At 49.9% G+C, this 18,179-nt stretch overlaps 1 protein-coding gene across 2 annotated transcripts; it reads left to right on the forward strand.

Annotated features, from left to right (window-relative positions):
- Positions 1 to 2,313: 2,313 nt before the first annotated feature.
- Positions 2,314 to 17,990, forward strand: DRAP1 (DR1 associated protein 1). 2 transcript variants are annotated; one of them, XM_077329538.1, is made up of 7 exons: positions 2,314 to 2,493; positions 8,134 to 8,206; positions 12,136 to 12,229; positions 13,087 to 13,206; positions 14,647 to 14,737; positions 17,092 to 17,177; positions 17,789 to 17,990. In XM_077329538.1, the coding sequence occupies exons 1-7, from the start codon at positions 2,452 to 2,454 to the stop codon at positions 17,940 to 17,942; spliced, it is 660 nt and encodes a 219-aa protein (XP_077185653.1). In that variant the 5' UTR covers positions 2,314 to 2,451; the 3' UTR covers positions 17,943 to 17,990. The 2 variants fall into 2 exon arrangements, with proteins under 2 accessions (XP_077185653.1, XP_077185661.1); XM_077329546.1 differs by lacking the exon at positions 13,087 to 13,206.
- The last annotated feature ends 189 nt before the right edge of the window (positions 17,991 to 18,179 follow it).

The raw sequence follows: 18,179 nt of genomic DNA on the forward strand, positions 1-18,179 counted from the left end.
ACACACACAAAAAATGATCCACACAAAGGATTACAATATGATAAGGATTGGTCAACATCTATAAAAATGCTGAGATATTAACAACTTATAGTAAGTCCAAGTCTCTGTTCAGTGCTGGTGGAAGATCATATTAAATCTTTTAATGAATTCTAATTCAACATTTTCATTTGGGATTTTCCCTTGAAGAGTTTTTGTGGAAGGATAGTGACCAATCTGCAATAATGTGTCCTGGAAGATTAAATGGTCCCCCACTGGTTTCTGAATGTTGTGAGGTTTATTAGTCAGGCCCTGCACAAGGGCATGGTTGATACACATTCATTTTGTTAGTCTTTTAAGGTTCCACTACACTTTCTTTCTTGCCCTGATCTTATTTGATCATGACTGCTAGGCAGGATTGGTCCAACCTAATATTTGGATGGGACATCTCCATGGAATACCAGGGTCATGATGTGGAGGCAGGGATTGGCAAACCGCTTTAGAACATCTCTTGCCATCAGTCCGCTGTGACTTGACACTTTCCACCATCACCAAACTATTTTTTTGCCCCTCTAGAATGCCTATTTTAGAGCTATCGCCAAAGATGGTGTGCCTCTCTGGTCTCTCCTCCATTGCTACATTGGCCTTTTTGAGGAGATGGCTGGTGTGAGGCAGAACTCTTGAGCCTCTGAATCCAACAGATGCAGGATGAAATCCAACAGATGCAGAGGCTGTACCAGATGGGGTTTTGGCCTGCCATGAGTTTTTAAAGATGCAGGTCCCTGTGAGACTTAACAGAAGCATGTGCTGCAAGGATTTTATTGCCAAGAGTGCAATCCAGGCTTTTCAAGGTTTGCTTGGGCTGTTGGAGCTCACAAAAGCAAAGGAGTCAAAGGAATTAAAACATATGATGAATGTGAGTGCTAGCACACTAGGGAAAAAAAGGAATCGGCTCCTTGCGAAATGCATTCCACAGTATCCTAAAACTTCTTTTCCCCTCCTAGATTTTGGAAAGCCCCAGAACAAAGAGCAGTACAGCAACACATAATAACTATATCACATTGTTAACAGTTTATAATATGTTAAAATTGTAGGATATACAAGGACCAGCAGGTTCTTAATCTTTAATCCACTATCATTCCCTCCAGCAAGTATACAATATTATTGTCAGGCATTAGTTGTGCTGCTGGCCCATTTGACCACTTTGGTTGAACTTAAGTTCTTGGCTCAAATCTCCTACCATAAACTATAGACTGCTTTCTCAGTCCAAGTTCTATCTGCAGTGAAGGCCTACTAGCCTATTTTACTGGACTGTTGATTTCTTTACTTCATTTGTATCTTGCTTTTCTCCCCAGTGGCTTAAATAATTCTCTTTCCTCCATGTTATTCTCACAACAACCCTGTGAAGTAGGTTAGGTTGAGAGTGTGTGCCTGGCCTAAAGTTACCCAGCAAGCTTCCATGACTGTCCAGGAATTCAAAACTGGATTACTCAGATCCATTGCAGCACACTGGCTCTAACACTAGGGTTTATAACCAAGAAAGCAAAATATGTGCTTTGAGGACATATCAATAGCCAGGCTGATTTGGTGACCTCTGCAGAGTGATGATGTGTATCAGAGGGGTTGAAAGCATCCCCAAAGTAGGGATACCAGCCTCCAAGTGAGATCTGGGGATCCCCTAGAATTACAACTGATCTTCATACTACAGAGATCAGTTCCACTGGAAAACACGGATGCTTTGGAGTGTGGACTCTATGGCAATGAACCCCTCTAAGCTCTCTGTCCTCTCTAGGTTCCACTCCCAAATCTCCAAGAGTTTCCCAGCATTATGGTTACCCACCTCGAGGTGGTGGCTGGAGATCTGCTCTTCCAACTGATCTCCAGGCTGCAGTGATCAGCTCACCTGGGAAAAACAGCCACTTGGGAAGATGAACTCCATGGTAACCATTAAAGTTCCTCCACTCCCAAGCCCCATCTTTCTTCGGCTCCAACCCCAAAATCTCCAGGTAGTTCCCAAACAGGAGCTGGCAACCCTACTCAGCCTGGAGCAGGCAACCCTAGACCCCAGGAGAATACCTATACATCAATCCCGCATTTCACAGTGTTGTTTTATGTAGGCCGCCTGGGGGATCTTGCAGGCGCAAAGGCGGCAGTCAGCGTCGCAGGCCAGCCGCTCTGGACGCCGGCTCAGAAGCGCCCTCCGCGGAACCCCACCCCAGCCGCCGCACTCGGGTCCCTTTCGATCGCACCGCGCTCGTTTTTTTCTGAATGGGCCCGGCGGAGAGCGGCGGGGGCGGGGCCTTCCATTCATGGCTTCCAGGCCATGTCGGGAGCGGCGCTAGGACCGCGCGGGACGTGGCGGGCGGTGGCTGGGCCGGGCTTGGGCTCCCTGGCCGGGTCGGGCGCGGCGGCGGCTTGCGACGGCGCTTGGCTCGCTGCAGGCCCGGAGGACGCGCAGGGGAAGACGAGCGGAAGATGCCGAGCAAGAAGAAGAAGTACAACGCGCGCTTCCCTCCGGTGGGTGAGAGCCGCTTGCCCCGCGCCCCGGCCGCAGCAGCATCGCCATTGAGCCCGCGGGGAGGGAACGCCGGAGGCCGCCCGGGCACTTCCGAGCCAGCGCCGCCCCACCCCCGCCGGGGACTCTTCCAAAGCACGCCCCCCCCCCCATTAAGCGCAGGCTCTGCAAGGGCTTCGAATGGGGCCGGCCTCCCCCCCCCCGTCCCCAGCTGCTGCCTTCCGAATAAATGACACCGCCCCCCCCCCGACACCTATGGGCAAGGGCTCCGTCCGCCCCCCCCCCAGCGCCAGCCCTCTCCTTTGGCAGCGCCGTGGATGGAGCCCCACCCGCATCCGCGCCCTGCTCTCCTGCCCCAATGCTGCTCCAGTGGGCATCCTACATTTTTTTCGGGAAAGACCTCCACGACCCCATAGAATTGAATCTAAAATGCAACCGGGTGTGGGGGGGGGATTCGCTGGCAGGGGCTCATGGGAATTGTAGTCCATGGACATCTGGAGGACCACACGTTGACTACCCCTGCTCTAGAGCTCGGGGGGGGGGGGTCCGTCTTCTCTTTCTGTGTTTGGAGGCAGCGTCGTTTGGAAGCCTGTCCATCCATTGCTACGCTGGGGGCTGGAGGCTTTAACTGCTGTTATTTTTATCGGCCTCTCTTCCGGTGTCGTTTTGTTCGCGATAAGAAAGCGCCAGACCAGCTAGCTTCTCTCCCTAGGTGAGATGCTCCTAGCTCGTTTGGTTGCCCCCTTTCTGCATCCTTCGTACATCTGCCGTTTCCTTTTCGGGAGGAGTAGCTCGAACTGTCCTGCCCACTCTTCCAGATGCAGCCGCTTCCTGGATTCACATGGCGTGGCAGTGGCTGTCCTCCTTTCAGGCTCTTTCTTGATAATCTGTCCTTTGAAATTTGACTGGGGAAGTGTTTTCTCAGAGCTGACCACCAGGACAGGATCCCAAGACCTCTTTCCCGGTCAGTTGCCGCCCTCTGGGACCCCATCAATGTAAATTTAAAGTGAGATTTCTGACCCCCCCCCCCAAATCATCGCTTTATTCTAGCTCTCCCTGTGAAGCAATTTATGTGCTTAGCAGGCTGTTGCATACACAGCGGAATCAAACGCACCAGATCCAAGTTAAAAGGGTGGCCGCGGCTGCATCAGCAAAACCTCAAACATTGAAACATTAAAATATTTGGAAGAGCCAACGAAAGTGCCCCAAGGCCTGGGGGAAACAGGGTCATCTTCTCCTGGTGCTTCTGACTCACAAGGAGCGGGCGCCTGCGGAATGAATGCAGAGCTGGGGTTCCTCAAAGGCTCCTCTAAAACCTGGTGGGCTTGCCCTCCCAGGGAAAGTGCTCCTCTCTCTTCAGATCTTTCGGTTGCCTTCAAATCCCCGCCTACAGTAGCCCATCAAGGTTTTTGAAGTGTGCTTGGAAATGAATGGGCAGGGGGGAGAATCCAGTAATGGAGCATTGGGGCCGCCTCTGGCAGCTTGGCCCAGCTGAGTATTCTTCAGGAGGTGACGGTCAAGAGTTTGCGAGCATGACTGGCGCTTTCCTGATTGCTCTGAAATTCCAGATCTAGGGCCACTTTCTCTGCAACTGTCAGTAACTGTCATCTAAAGACTTTCACTTTCAGAAATTCCTGTCTCTCGTCAATCCCATCTGCTCCTCCTATTGGCTGTCCCTGAAGAGGCTTCGGGAATGCAAGCAAGCATTCTGTCACAGTCTTGAGATACGCTGGGTGTACATAAGCGTACGGCGCTGCTTTTGTACTGTCGGACCGTTGGTTCCTCTCAGTCAGTAATGTCTCCGAGGCTGGCAGTGACTCTCCAGGGCCTCGGGCAGAGAAAGGTCTTTCCCTACAGCTGTTATCAAAGCCCTAGTAAGCTGGACTTGCTGAGAACGGAAACCAGATGTTTTTTGGAAAGGAAAGCCTCTTGCTCTTTTTAAAATATATATTATTTATTTGATTTATTAACTGCTCCTCTCTGCATCGAGGCTCAGAGCGTTGTACAACATATAGTTCTGCAACAGTGTTAAAATCAGAATATGCAAACTGCTACCAGATAACGTCTATCGGTTATTGATGAAATGGTTAGGCTTTTGTCTGCTACAGAGTCTTTAATTACGCTTTGGTTTGGCTGCAAAAAAAGAGAAGGACCAAATTGTTGTTGTTGTTATGTGCAAAGTCGTGTCCAACCCATCGTGTCCAACCCATGGACAATGATCCTCCAGGCCTTCCTGTCCTCTACCATTCCCCGGAGTCCATTTAAGTTTGCACCTACTGCTTCAGTGACTCCATCCAGCCACCTCATTCTCTGTCGTCCCCGTCTTCTTTTGCCCTCAATCGCTCCCAGCATTAGGCTCTTCTCCAGGGAGTCCTTCCTTCTCATGAGGTGGCCAAAGTATTTGAGTTTCATCTTCAGGATCTGGCCTTCTAAAGAGCAGTCAGGGTTGATCTCCTCTAGGACTGACCGGCTTGTTCGCCTTGCAGTCCAAGGGACTCGCAAGAGTCTTCTACAGCACCAGAGTTCAAAAGCCTCAATTCTTTGACGCTCGGCCTTCCTTATGGTCCAACTTTCGCAGCCATACATTGCAACTGGGAAGACCATAGCCTTGACTAAACGCACTTTTGTTGGCAGGACCAAATTAGGCGAGGGTAAACAAAATATTAATTAAACTCAATCTATAACGTCCTCTTGTAGCTCTTAGCCTTTACCTCGTTTTAACAGTATTTTAGTTGTATGGAGATACTTTTTTATACTCTGCTTTTCACCACCTGGAGGAGTCTCAAAAGGGCTTACAAAGAGCTTTCCCTTCCTCTCCCCACAAGATTCACCTTGTGAGGTAGGTAAGACCAAAAGAGTTCTGATAGAACTACGACTGGCCCACGGTCACCCAGCAAGCATCATGCAGTGGGGTGGGAAATCAAACCTGTTTCTCCAGATTAGAGGCTGCCACTCTAATTCACAACACCATGCTTGCTCTCATGCACACATTTGTACATTTTTGGACCGGAAAACTGTAATGGCCTTGTGGCCACATGCAATAAACTTTTGACTGGCTAGGCCGCCCAAGTCAGGGCTGGGACCCCAGGCAAAGTGCATTGGAGTAAACTAATCTGGATATGCTAAGAGCAAGGGTAACTCTGGCCATTTATCAAGGAAGGGGTTGGGAATGGTGGACAGCCTGAAAATGGCTTCCACTGACTATTGGCACCAATATAGATCCTTAGTCAATCCTGTTGTTCGCTTTGATATATGACAAAAATGGTTAATGTATTCTTACGCTGTGTCCTGTCTGTAGTAGGTAGCCTGCTATTGATTTGACCATTGACTTCCAGGACCCTGATTCTTTGTACCAGGGGTAGTCAAACTGCGGCCCTCCAGATGTCCATGGACTACAATTCCCAGGAGCCCCCTGCCAGCGAATGCTGGCAGGGGGCTCCTGGGAATTGTAGTCCATGGACATCTGGAGGGCCGCAGTTTGACTACCCCTGCTTTGTACACTTACCAGGGATTGGTGGAGCTCACTGAACGTATGGGGGTTACGTAAGCTTGAGGCACATGTTTTGTGCTTGGCAAATGCTTCTTGAAAGTGAAAGTTCAGGGTTTTGCTGCCCGATATCCTCTGCCTACAGTTCTTCCTCAGCAAGTCGTCTGTGATTCTCACACTCCAGAAGTTAAACTGATCAGTGTGTGAACTTTTAGATCCCCCAAGGTCCCCTTTTCTTAAAATGTCACCGCTTACCAATCCCCTTGTAAGGATCATTGAAGACATTTATCAGTTTAGATCCAGGTGGGTCTGAAGCTGCAGCACCAAACTGGAGTCCAGTGGCACCTGTAAGACCAACCAAGTTTTATTCAAGGTGTGAGACCGGGTCTGAGGCAGTGGGTGCTGCTGGACTCAAGTTTTGTTCATTTCTCCGTGTTGTCCTTCTGGGCATGTCTCATCTCCACTTGACAGCCAGATTGTTAGCCAGTTCACTGCAAGACTTTTCTCAGTGCAGCCTCTGTTTGACGCAGCTCTAACTTGTTTCTGGGAAAGTGCAGATCTTTTTTGTCTGCAGGGAACTGAAGCAAGGGACTCCTGCAGCTTCTCCACACCTGGCTTCTCTGCTTTTTACAGTTCATTTTCATAAGTAATCTCCAAGTTCCCCTGCAGGTTACTTCTTTGGCTGCCTTCTTGCAGGTGCTAGTTTAGTTTGCCAGCCAAGGCTTCTGTTTTCCCAAGAACATCATTTGTTGCTTTTGTCCATTGTGGTATCCAGTTGACCTGAGTCTCTGCTGTTGTTGACTTTGTGGTTTCCTGGATAGTATTGACCGTCCCGACCGTACACAGTCTCAGTTTTGTGAACAAATGAATGAACTGTGAACAGACAATTCATTCTGGGGAAATGGGTGTTTAAAAATAAACGTAGCTCCATTTCTACTCATGTGGACGTTGAATGCGATAGCAGAGCTGTGGGTCTGGGTTTGACTTTTCATCCTGTGCAGCTTCCATCCACTTCAGCCGTGCTTAAGCAAGAGAGCTTCCGAGAATGCAGGATGTGGCCTTAACACTGAGCTAAATTAGCTGGTTGGTCCAGCTAAACCAGGATTGTTCGCTGTGATTGGCAGTAGATCTCTGAAGCTGTTGGGTCTTTCCTAGCCCAGCTTCCCCAGAGATCTTTAATGGAGATGCTAGAAATGGAACCTGGGATCTCCTGTACCGAAAGCAGCCTTCCTACTACCAAGCTGTGACCCACCCTGAAAGGTACAGCTTCCCCTTCCTTTCCATCAGGGAGAGCACAGCAGGAATTCAGAATATGACTTGCGGCAGAAGGCCCAGGGCTCACTCACGAGCTGGTTCCATGCCTAGGCTTTTCTCTTTCAGGCACCCAAAAAGGCTGGCCTTTGCCCAGCAGCTTAAGGGCAGCTCCCTGAAACTTGTGGCCCACCCTCGGGCCACGCTTGCTTTCATACTGCTCTTGTAGACAGCAGGATCTGAAGAATGTCCTTGGCCAGTCAGGGTGGGGGAAATCTAGGGTGTGATTGGTAGCCAAACAGGCTTTCTGAGTAGGGTGTGCCCTTTTCCTTGGGTGGGGCCGGAGAGGATTTGGCTGCCAGCTCCTTGCCATTGCCCAGGTATGCACCTGGTGTTTGGGTGAAGGCTGTGCACCAATGCTTCCAGGAAGCCACACCCTTCAATTCCCGGCACTTACACCAAACTATGTTGAGAGCAATGCCCTTGGCATGCGCTCAGAGGAAGTTTAGTTTTTTACTCTGCGTGGGAGAACAGTTGGGCTTTCAAAACACGCGAGAACTTGAGCTCACACTGAGCTCTGGGACTGCTCCCGAAGAAGAGTCTACAGATCAACAGGAAGGGGGCTTTGGTGGCCCACCCTCTTTACCATCAGCCACCCCCAAGTCCTCTTCCTGTCCCACTTTTCGCCCTCCTCACCCCTGTGGGGCATGGACCAGGGCCACCTCTTTGCAACTTTCCTTTGTGTAATAATCTGTCCTCTCAAGTCACAATGCTCATCAGACAGGAAGAGAGCAGGTTGGGGTGGCCACGATTCTGCTGCAACGGGGCTGCAGGGAGAACCAGGTTGCTAGGGATGCTTGAAAGCTGAACTCACACAAATCCTTTCTCACCTTTTTTTGTAAAGGCTCGAATCAAGAAGATCATGCAAACAGACGAGGAGATCGGGAAAGTGGCCGCCGCGGTTCCTGTAATTATCTGTATCCTTTTGCTGTCCCTTCCACAAACCACCTTCCCTTGGGGATAATTCCAGGTTGGTAGCTGTGTTACTCCCTTGGGGGAGCATGAGGAAATTTAACCAGGGATGTGACAGGGTTGCCTGGAGGAGGTTCTCGGCACCTTACAGGTGGCCAGTTCATTATAAGCCTATAGTTGTCGCAAAGTAAGTTCAATCCTTTATTATAATCTCTATGTATTTTGGGGTCAGATGACTGCCTTTGAACCTAACTATGCCTGGCAGAACTAGCTTGGTGTAATGATTAAGAACAGCGGCTTCTGATCTGGAGAGTTGGGTTTGATTCCCCATTCCTCTACAGCAGGGGTAGTCAAACTGCGGCCCTCCAGATGTCCATGGACTACAATTCCCAGGAGCCCCCTGCCAGCGAATGCTGGCAGGGGGCTCCTGGGAATTATAGTCCATGGACATCTGGAGGGCCGCAGTTTGACTACCCCTGCTCTACAGGCAGCCAACTGGGTGACCTTGGGCTGGTCACAGAGCATTTTCAGAGCTCTCTCAGCCTCACCTCCCTCACAGGGTGTCCATTGTGGGAAGAGGAAGGGAAGGCAATTGTAAACCACTTTGACACTCCTATGGGTAATAAAAAGTGGCATACAAAATACCAGCTCTTCTTCTTCAAAACAAAGTTGGAATCCAGCAAAGTTTTATTCAAGGTGTCAGCTTTTGTATGCATGCACACTTTCTCAGAATCAAAGCTTAGCAAAGTGCTTTATGTTGGGGTCCTCTGCTGTGCTTTGCAAAGACTAGCCTGTGGCTAGAACCATCTGACCATCTCAGTTTGCTCAGCTTTTGAGCTGCCATTGGCAGTCAAATCGGTGAATACTGGCAAAATTCAGTGAATAGTATGCAGCTGCTGCAGTTGTAAAACTGCTTTCCTGGGAGTCGGCCCCAATGACTAAAGCAGGCATTACTTCTGAGTAGAGCAACTTTGGGCTTCTCCCAGTGTCTTACAGGTTCCAGGACATGAATGACTAAAAACCACCAAGAAAGAGGCGTTTTAAGTTAATTGCTTATGGGATTTATAGTCCGTCTTATCTTCGGTAACTCAGGGCGGATTACATTTTATAGTCCAGACACATGTAAAAATTAAAATTGGTTCCAATTAATACGATAAAATTATAACATTTACGTTAGAATCTTATACCTGAAAATTATAAATTACCAATAAACCTTAAAAATGACTGTAGCGTTGTCTCTATTTGGTTGGGAGGGAGGGGATCATCCAAACTAAAGTGCCACATCTCAGCTTGACCGAAGTTGGGCAGAGAGACCAACGGAATTAGACGTTACTTCTGGCCTCACTTATTGGCCCGATGGAGAAGCTCTGTCTTGCAAGCCCTGTAGAACTGTGGAAGATCCCTCAGGGCTTTGATGTCTCCTGGCAGAGCATTTCACCAGGCTCTGGTTGAGGCCAGTTTGATCTCTGTAGGACTGGAGACCCTTAGCAGATTTTTCTCGCTTTAATGCAATGCCCTCTGTGCGAAATACAATGGCCCGAGACTGTTTAGGGCTTTAAAGATGAGTACCAATACCTTGAATCTAATCCAGCCACCAATCTGGAGCCAATGCAGCCGAGAGAGCACAGGTTGAACGTGGCCTGTCTGCTGGACCCTGGTAAGAATCCTTCCCACCACATTGTGACCGACGGTTTATAGCTATAAAGCTATTGAAGTGAATGGTTTAAGACAGTGGTCCCCAACCTGCGGGCTGCGGCCCGGTGCCGGGCTGCGGTTCCCTCTCCCCGCCCCCCCCCCCCGCCTGCAGTAAAAAACTTCCCAGGCCACAAGCTTGCGGCCCGGGAAGCTTCTTACTGTGGGAGGGGGGGAGAGGGAATTAGGGCCGTGCCCGTGCATTGCGTATGTGCGGCCGGGCCGCGTGGGCACGCATGCGCGGGCGATGCAGTTGCCCTACCGGTCCCCAGCCTAAAAAAGGTTGGGGACCACTGGTTTAAGACACATGTCCGCATTTCTGTTTCGTTTATTTGCTGCCTAAGTGTGCATGCAAGCCAGTCGATATAGCAGTCAAACATCTCTCCTACAGACTACCTGATACTAATAGTAAAGCAATTCAGACATCACTACCAGATTGGAATCAGAATTAATAAGTAAATAAGATATCTGAAGAATGACAACATAATATTTTAAATTACAACTGCTTTCCATCACATTTTTGGAAGTAGGAACTGGCTTCTCCCAAAAGTTGGTTAACACCATGTAAAGGAAGATAACTAAATCAAGATTATTCATGGATAATATCTTTTCTCGCCCTTTCCCTTTATGTTATCTTTCTCATGTATGTTCTTCTGATGATTAAGAAGTCAAAGAAGTTTTATTTTTGTTTTGAGTGTTTTGGGGCTGACAGCATATCTGTCTTCATAATTTGCACATTAACCAGTCCTTGGAGTTATATGCAGTCAACCACAAGCAGACCAAAATGTACAGAATGAAATTTTCCTGCTACAGCCTTCTATACCCCCAAAATGCTGTCCAGTTCAGGGGACCCCCCCCCCATTTCAGGATGCCCTGAATGCAGTATGAGAGTTTGCAGTGAGAAGGAGAAATTGGTGAAAACCTTATCAGCACAAGTGTCCTTCCACTTCAGAAAATGACCACTGATAAACTGTGACCTTTTCTACTGAGTCCGTTCTAAGCAGGGTTTCACTTAGTAGATGATAGTGTTCAACTTCCATTTTGTAAGAAGGCATTATTGTTGTTGTTAGACGTTTAGCCTGACCTGAATAGCTCAGGCTGTCCCAGTCTCATCAGTTCTCAGAAGCTAAGCAGGGTCAGCCCTGGTTAAGTATTTGAATGGGAGACCTGCCTGCACAGAATACCAGGGTTGTTACACGGAGGCAGGCCGTGGCAAACCACTCCTGACCACATCTTGCCTTGAAAACCCCCCGAGAGGTTATTGTAAATAGTCTGTGAATTGGTGGTACTTTCTGCCACTGTGACATCTAGGCCCTGCTCTGCCAATTTTTAAGGGGCTCTTAAGCATCACTTTTTTTTTTTTTTTTGCTGCTTTTGTAAAATCCCTAGTCCTATTCTGCTAATAGGGATGCTCTCCTTCAACCCACAAAGGGGTGTGGCCCCACGAGTGGAAGAGACCTTAGAATCCGTGTCTTTTAAATGATCCATTTTTATCTGTGCTTCCCTTTACATGGTTGTTATTATATAATTTAAATCCCTTTGCAAGTAGCCAGCTGGTGGCCCCGGAGCAACATCTGGCTCCACAGAATGAGTCCCTTTTCTCTTGGACAGCTGCTCAGCTGACCTGAGCCACCTTTTTCTTTTGGCTTCAGCAAACTAGTGGATCAGCAGCCGGGGGGGGGGGGGGGAAGAGCTGGCACATGATTCATGCTGGGTGGGGTTTCTTTTTCTTAACTCCTTTATCTGAGTTCTGTTTATCCCACGGCAGCTGCAGATTGCTCGAAATGCCTTGCAATGTGTGAAGGCCATGTTTAAAATAAGCACTAAACAATGACGGTACTAGCGTCAATAACAAACAGTCACTGCTTGTGTAAAGAGCAACACGAACCCAGTGTTCAGAAGTCAGCCCCTTAGGTTTTCAAGGAAAGAGACAAAAGGAAGTGGTTGACCATTGCCCACCTCTGCATAGCCACCCTGGACTTCCCTGGGGGGTCTCCTGCCCAAAGAGTAGTCTAAACCAGGGATAGTCAACCTGTGGTCCTCCAGATGTTCATGGACTACAATTCCCATAAGCCCCTGCCAGCGTTTGCTGGCAGGGGCTCATGGGAATTGTAGTCCATGAGCATCTGGAGGACCACAGGTTGACTACCCCTGGTCTAAACCAACCCTGATGAGACCAGGCTAGCTGGTGATGTCATCACTGTTGTTTCAAAGGTCTCCCTTAACTCTGGACTTCCCCAAGCTCGGGCACTGGAGCTCTTTCTAGAATCTTTGCTGAAGAAAGCATGCCATGTGACGCAGTCCAGAAATGCCAAGACTATGACAACCTCGCACTTGTGAGTATGCGCCTCATCCCTGACCTCTGCTGAGGCAACAGTAGGCCAAAGCCCAGGAAGGCACATCTCCATGGACTGAGTTGGAACGTTATCCTGAAGAACGCTGCCCAAACGGCAAGTTCGAATCCAGAGGCTGGTTGCCCTATGGCCTCCTGGGATGTGGGGTGTGGGGCCACGTGGCCAATGGGAACTTTGCCTTCAGCACTCAAACTGCTTAAGAATGTATTAGGAGCACCGGCACACCCGAACGGCAGGCAGGCAGGCAGGCAGGCTGGTGTTTCTAAAAAATCATTTAGCAGCTGAAAACAGGGAAACCTGGTGTCCGCCAAAGACCCAGAAGGTGCCGTGAGGCTCAACATTTTATCCTCCCTGACTCTCATCCTCTCTGTTTTTGAACAGGACCTGAGCTCAGAACATGTTGAAATCAAGGGGGGGGGGGCTGTCAAACTGCAGTTGCAAAGTATGGGCTTTTAGCAAGGAGGGTTCAGTCCCTGACTTCTCCAGTTCTGCACTGATTGGTTGCGGGATCAGGAAAGGCCTGTATGAGAGCAACTGCTGGCCACAGGCCTGGGCTTTGTCATGCTGATAGTCTTGGGCCTACAGCAGGGGTAGTCAACCTGTGGTCCTCCAAATGTCCACGGACTACAATCCCCATGAGCCTTTGCTGGCAGGGGCTCATGGGAATTGTAGTCCGTGGACATTTGGAGGACCGCAGGTTGACTACCCCCGGCCTACAGCACCTTCAAATGTTCATTCATGACTCTTTTTCTGAATCTGTGAGGGCTAGTACCATTTCTTTTGCTTTTGACCGAAGTGCAAGCTTCCTCACCATCTCCGGCTGTGGTCTGCTTTTGCAGGAAGCAGTGCATAGAGCTGGAGCAGCAGTTTGACTTTCTGAAGGACCTGGTTGCTTCCGTGCCAGATATGCAAGGAGATGCAGAGGATAACCATGTGGAGGGGGAGAGAGTCTCCAGGAGGTAGGGAGGCCTGACGGAAGCTGGAAGGCGCTTTTTTCTCCTCAGGAGCTTGAACTGTTGCCTCACGTTTGGATTGGCCCATTCCACCTAAGAGTACCTATATCCAGTTCTCGTTGCCCTCAGGTGTGTTGCTGTTGCTTTGTGGCGGGAGGGTGTTCAGTTCTGCTTGGGTTTTCCTCCTCCTAGTGGCCAGTTCAGTTTTGCGTGGCTTTATGCCCAGCGTATCTCTCGGCAGATTTAAAAGGCAGGTTTCGATGCCAGGCATGAAATGGTTTAAGGTTGTATCGACCACTGGAGGGAGCAAAACACACGTGGAACAGAGCAAAAAACAGCCTGAGGCCCAGGTAAGAAAAATGCGAATGAAGAAAATTCCTCAGTATTGATATGGTGTTATTTTGTTTCATGTGTACTATTACAGGAAGTCTTCCCACTCACTCTGTAACAGACCCTAGATTCTCTGAGCCTTATTCCAGCAAGCTAGGTTAAGATACAGCTGACTTTTGAATTCTCTTAAAAAATACTCCCCATAAGGTCAGGTTGGGACTCATGCCTCACACTTATAGGTCATTTTTAGACGTTCCTGTTTTTTGCTTCCACATTTTGTGTCGTTGGGTTTTTTGGGGGGCTGGGGTCATTTTGGGCTGATTGATCATTGTCCTCATTTTGCCATGACCTTTTCAACCCAATTCTCCAAGGTCATACGGACTAGAATTGTGTCACCAGCTCAGTTCCTGTGCCCCTTGGATCAGTGTAAACCCCTCCCCCAGAATAGCAGGTAGGTTGAAGTGGGACACTGCAGTGGGAACTGTCAGCAGCTGCCTCTCTGTTCGAGTGTAGCAGACGTGGTTTCCAGGAGCAGGACAGCTATAGGTTCCAAACCTTTGCCGTTTGTAATGTATCTAACAGCCACCATACGGGGATACACAGCCCCTCCCAATGAGGCCTGCTGGCACTCATGCCAAGTGCGGGAGAACCAGGTTCAAACCTCTGCTCTGCCTCAGAGCTCACTTTGTAACCTTGGGCTGTCCATTCTCTCTCTGCCCTACCTACCTCCCAGGGTACCTGTGAGGTTAAAGTGGTACAAAAGAATGACACACACTGTATGCCTTGGAGGAAAGATGGGATAAAAATCTACTTGCTAGATCCACACTGAGTAACTTTTGAGCCAGTCTCTCTCTCTCTGACTGTCTAACCTACCTAAGAGGGTTGTTGTGAGGATAAAATGGGAGAGTACCACTTATACTGCTCTAAGCTTGTGGGGGGAAAGCAGCAATAAAAATAGGGGACGGCAGCAGACATCACAGTTGGAACTCTTGTACCTGTGTGTGTGGGGCAGGATGCTGTTTTGTGTGTCCGATGGAAAGGGCAGCCATACCTTATTTGGGGATGGAGAATCGTGTCTCTCTCGCATCTGCATCCCCTTTCTCCTCTTTGGGACAGGGGTCGGAAACCTGGCAGTGGGAGGAAGAACGGCGGCACGACAGGCAAAGGAAGGGATGCAAAGCAGTCTGGCACGGACTCGGAGCAAGAGGTGGGTACACTGCAGGGCCAGGATGTGCCTTCTGTAATTTGAAGATGAACAACTTGCTGCAGTCAGGAAACCTTTTTCATGAGACTGGGGGGGTTGTTGGCAGCCCTGGCTTGTTGGTTACATTCACTTGGTATCCTCAATAGCTTGGCTTGCTTGCACAAGCTGTCTATTGCTCTAGGCTCCTGCTGTTCCCCACCTGGTTATTTATATAAAGCTAGGGGCCAATCCTGTTGCATTCAGGAATACAACAGGCACTAGATGGGGGTGGGGGTGGAAGAACATTGCGGATGGCCTCCCACTCCCCCCAGGACCTGGAAAGGCTGCAGGCAGCTGTTATGGAACTCACCAGCAAGGGCAGCAGGGATCTGCAGCCTCCGAGCCTCAGAGGGAAGTGGAAGGAGGAGGGGATGGTTGAGTAGGGGATGGAAGATGATTGGCTGGTTGCTGGACAGGCAAACCGGTTGGAGGAGGCGGCACTCAAGGGTGGGACAACCACCCTGAGTGGGTGTTAAGCGCTGAGTGGCACTTAAGCCACGAGACACGCTTGCCCTCCAAGCCCTTACCAGAAATATATTATGTGGCACAGATACACTCCCCCTTTTTCACTGGGAAAGAACGCCACGTTTATTTGAATCAGCAGTTCTAAAACACCAAGGAACAGAAGTCCTCTTAAATTTAGCAGGGTAACAGCAGCCAGCAAGCTGAACCACAGCAGAAAAGCATGGCTTTCATGAGCAGGGGCTCATGGAAGTTGTAGTCCATGGACATCTGGAGAGCCACAGTTTGGCCAGCCCTGCCCTAACCTATTTCAAAGAGTTAGTGTTAGAACAAATGGAGAGAGGAGGCAGAGGACTTTGTTCCTGTTTGTTTAAAACATTTCTCCCAAGCAGAAAGGCATCCTTCAGTACATTCATTACCTTGAGCTCCCCGAGCGGAAGGTGGGATTAAAATGTATGAGCTAGGACAGGCTGAATACTCAACCGGGCTGACTTTCACTTCCTGGGGCATTCCACGGCTGTATCCTGGTCCATCCAGTTGCACGTCAGAGGCCAAAAGGGCAGAAGACGAGGTCTCAGGTGCTGATTGGAAGGCTCGAGGCAGGAAATATGGGGAAAGACAACCCTTATAATGGTGCTCGTGGCAGCTGAGGATTAGGCTTGGTTAGGAAAGAGGGGTAGAGCAGCACTTTTTGCAGACACAAGGTCCCAAATTCAATCCCCGGAAGTCCCATTTTAAAGGATCAAGCAGCAGGGCCCTATGGAAGACCTCCTCCTGACACTGTGGTGAGCTGCTGGTAATAGTCATAGGTAATATCGCCCTAGGTGGGCCCGTGGTCTGACTCGGCCTAAGGCCGCTCCGTGGGCTGGGTTGATTGTAGCGAGCAGCTGCTCCCAGTCCGAGGAATCCAGACCATATGGCTCTGCATCGCCTGTGGGCTCCTGGTTCTGCCACCCACCTCTGCTTCTCTGGAGGAGGTGTTGCGGCAGAAAGGACGTGGGTGATGCTCAGTGGCGGGTGCCAGAGATCTAACACAAGCCTAAGGCCTTTTCAGATTATTATTTTGTTGTTGTTTGCCCGAAGATCACCTTGGGGCCCCCAAAATCGCCTTCTGCTGGTGGCCTGCTAGAGACCCTAAGACCAGAACATTGTCAGAAACAGGTCTTGTTGTTTTTCCACCCTTGAAATGCTCTATAATTTAAAAATAATAATTTGGGCGGAGGGGAGGCGTGTCATCTATCTTCTACCTCCCCATGTATCCTTGTGATGCTTGCATGTTCTGTTTGTTACCTCTCCTGGGTATCTAAATGGGAACCTCTCAATAGTTGTCCAGGAGGGACCCCCACTTGACTGAGGGTCCTCTTGAGTTGCAGCCATACCTTTTTCTTCTTCTTCTTCTGCTCTCCTCGAAACAGCCTCCTTTCTTGCTCTCTCATGTAGTTGCTTTCCTCCAAGATTTGTGTATTTACATATTATTTAAATCTTTATACGCCCACTTTTCCAACAACCACCATACAGGGAGAAATGGTCCTTTAAACAGGCTGTTAATCTTTTGGACTGGGCTGTGTGTTGTGTGTTTTTACAGTCTGTGCAGGGCACTTGCAGTGTGCTGGCTCTGTGCCAGGGCAGGGCAGCTTCTTAGCTGCTGGGCACTACCTGTGCCCCTTCCCCCCCCCCCCTACTGAGCTCGATGAACCCACTGGTTTCACTGCTGGCCTCAGCCTGGAAAAATCAGGATGAGCAAAGCAGCTGGGGTCTCCAGCTGGAGGTTGGCCACTTGAGCTACAGGAAAACCATGGCTTCGAGAGACCGGAGCATGCAGTGGCAATCTTTTCCTTTGTTTCCGATTCCCGCAGGATGACTCAGAGGACAGTGAGAGTAACGGGGAGGAGGAATTGCCCCAGACTGCTCCGTCGGCACGACCCACCACGCATCTTCCTACGTAAGAATTAGCGTTCCTCATTGCCATTCTGACCTGTTTTCCCTGGCAGGGTATTCAGGTGAGGGCAGGAGCCTTGTCTCTTCAACCTGTGAAAGGCCCCCCTCCCCTCACAGTTGATTCCCTAAATTATAGTCGAGGAGAATGGAGACCACAGCCTCCCAGAGATCCCTGTGCCCTGGCAGAGCCCTCCCACCTGAACCTTTGCCAGGATTCCCGGTGGAGCTATCTGTGCGAGACCCCGGCAGTGGGTGTGGGTGATGAGTGGGAAATGTCCACCTTTTGGATTTGGTTTCAGAGCCCACCCTTCTTAGGCCTCTTGTTTTCCCTCCCACCGGCCGCAGGATAAGTGAGGCACACTAGGGGTGAACTGTAGCTCAGTGGCAGAATCTCTGCTGCTGCATACAGGGAGGCCCAGCGTTTGATCAGCCCCTCAAGGGTAGAAAGCTGTTGGACACGTGAACCAGAGGCCTGGGCCTGTGTAAAAGCAGCTGATGCAACAGGGCAGTCAGGAGCCAGGTGTGAATTGTTCTTGCTCTGGTTCTTATTTGACCCTCACGCTGGCTTGGCTTGCCCTCCCAGGAGCCCATGTTCACCCTCTTGCTTTTCTCCAGGGCTCCAGCTCCGTATTTACATTTCGCCTCCCCGCCGGTTCCCGCCATACCTCTGCCCGTCTCTGCACCAACGGGAGCCATGCCAGTTCCGCCTCCACCTGTGCCACCTGCCCCAGCCCCAGAAGACGAGGAGGAGGAAGATTACGACTCCTAGCCCCACTTCTGTTTTCACTGCTGCCACTGGGGAGGGGAGAGGGGAGGGGGGAGGGGGGAGAGCGGGGGTTGGAGGGGGCTGTTCTTAAATTTATTAAAAAAGATAAAAACGGCATCAGGTGCTACGTGAGGGTTTTTCTCTCCCCCCCCCCCATTGCCAGTTCTACATCCTGGCCCCAAATCCTGTCAGCAGACGTGCCAATCTATCCCTTCATATCTCCCCATTCCATCCTGGGCA

This window comes from Paroedura picta, chromosome 1 (assembly GCF_049243985.1).
Source record: "Paroedura picta isolate Pp20150507F chromosome 1, Ppicta_v3.0, whole genome shotgun sequence".
Lineage (NCBI taxonomy): Eukaryota > Metazoa > Chordata > Lepidosauria > Squamata > Gekkonidae > Paroedura > Paroedura picta.

Bases quoted from the DNA above. Each gene is read 5' to 3' on its own strand.
- DRAP1 (XM_077329538.1), top strand. From the start codon at position 2,452: ATGCCGAGCAAGAAGAAGAAGTACAACGCGCGCTTCCCTCCG. The intron at 2,494-8,133 runs GTGGGTGAGAGC...TTTTTTGTAAAG, and splicing joins ACAACGCGCGCTTCCCTCCG to GCTCGAATCAAGAAGATCAT. The intron at 17,178-17,788 runs GTAAGAATTAGC...GCTTTTCTCCAG, and splicing joins CCCACCACGCATCTTCCTAC to GGCTCCAGCTCCGTATTTAC.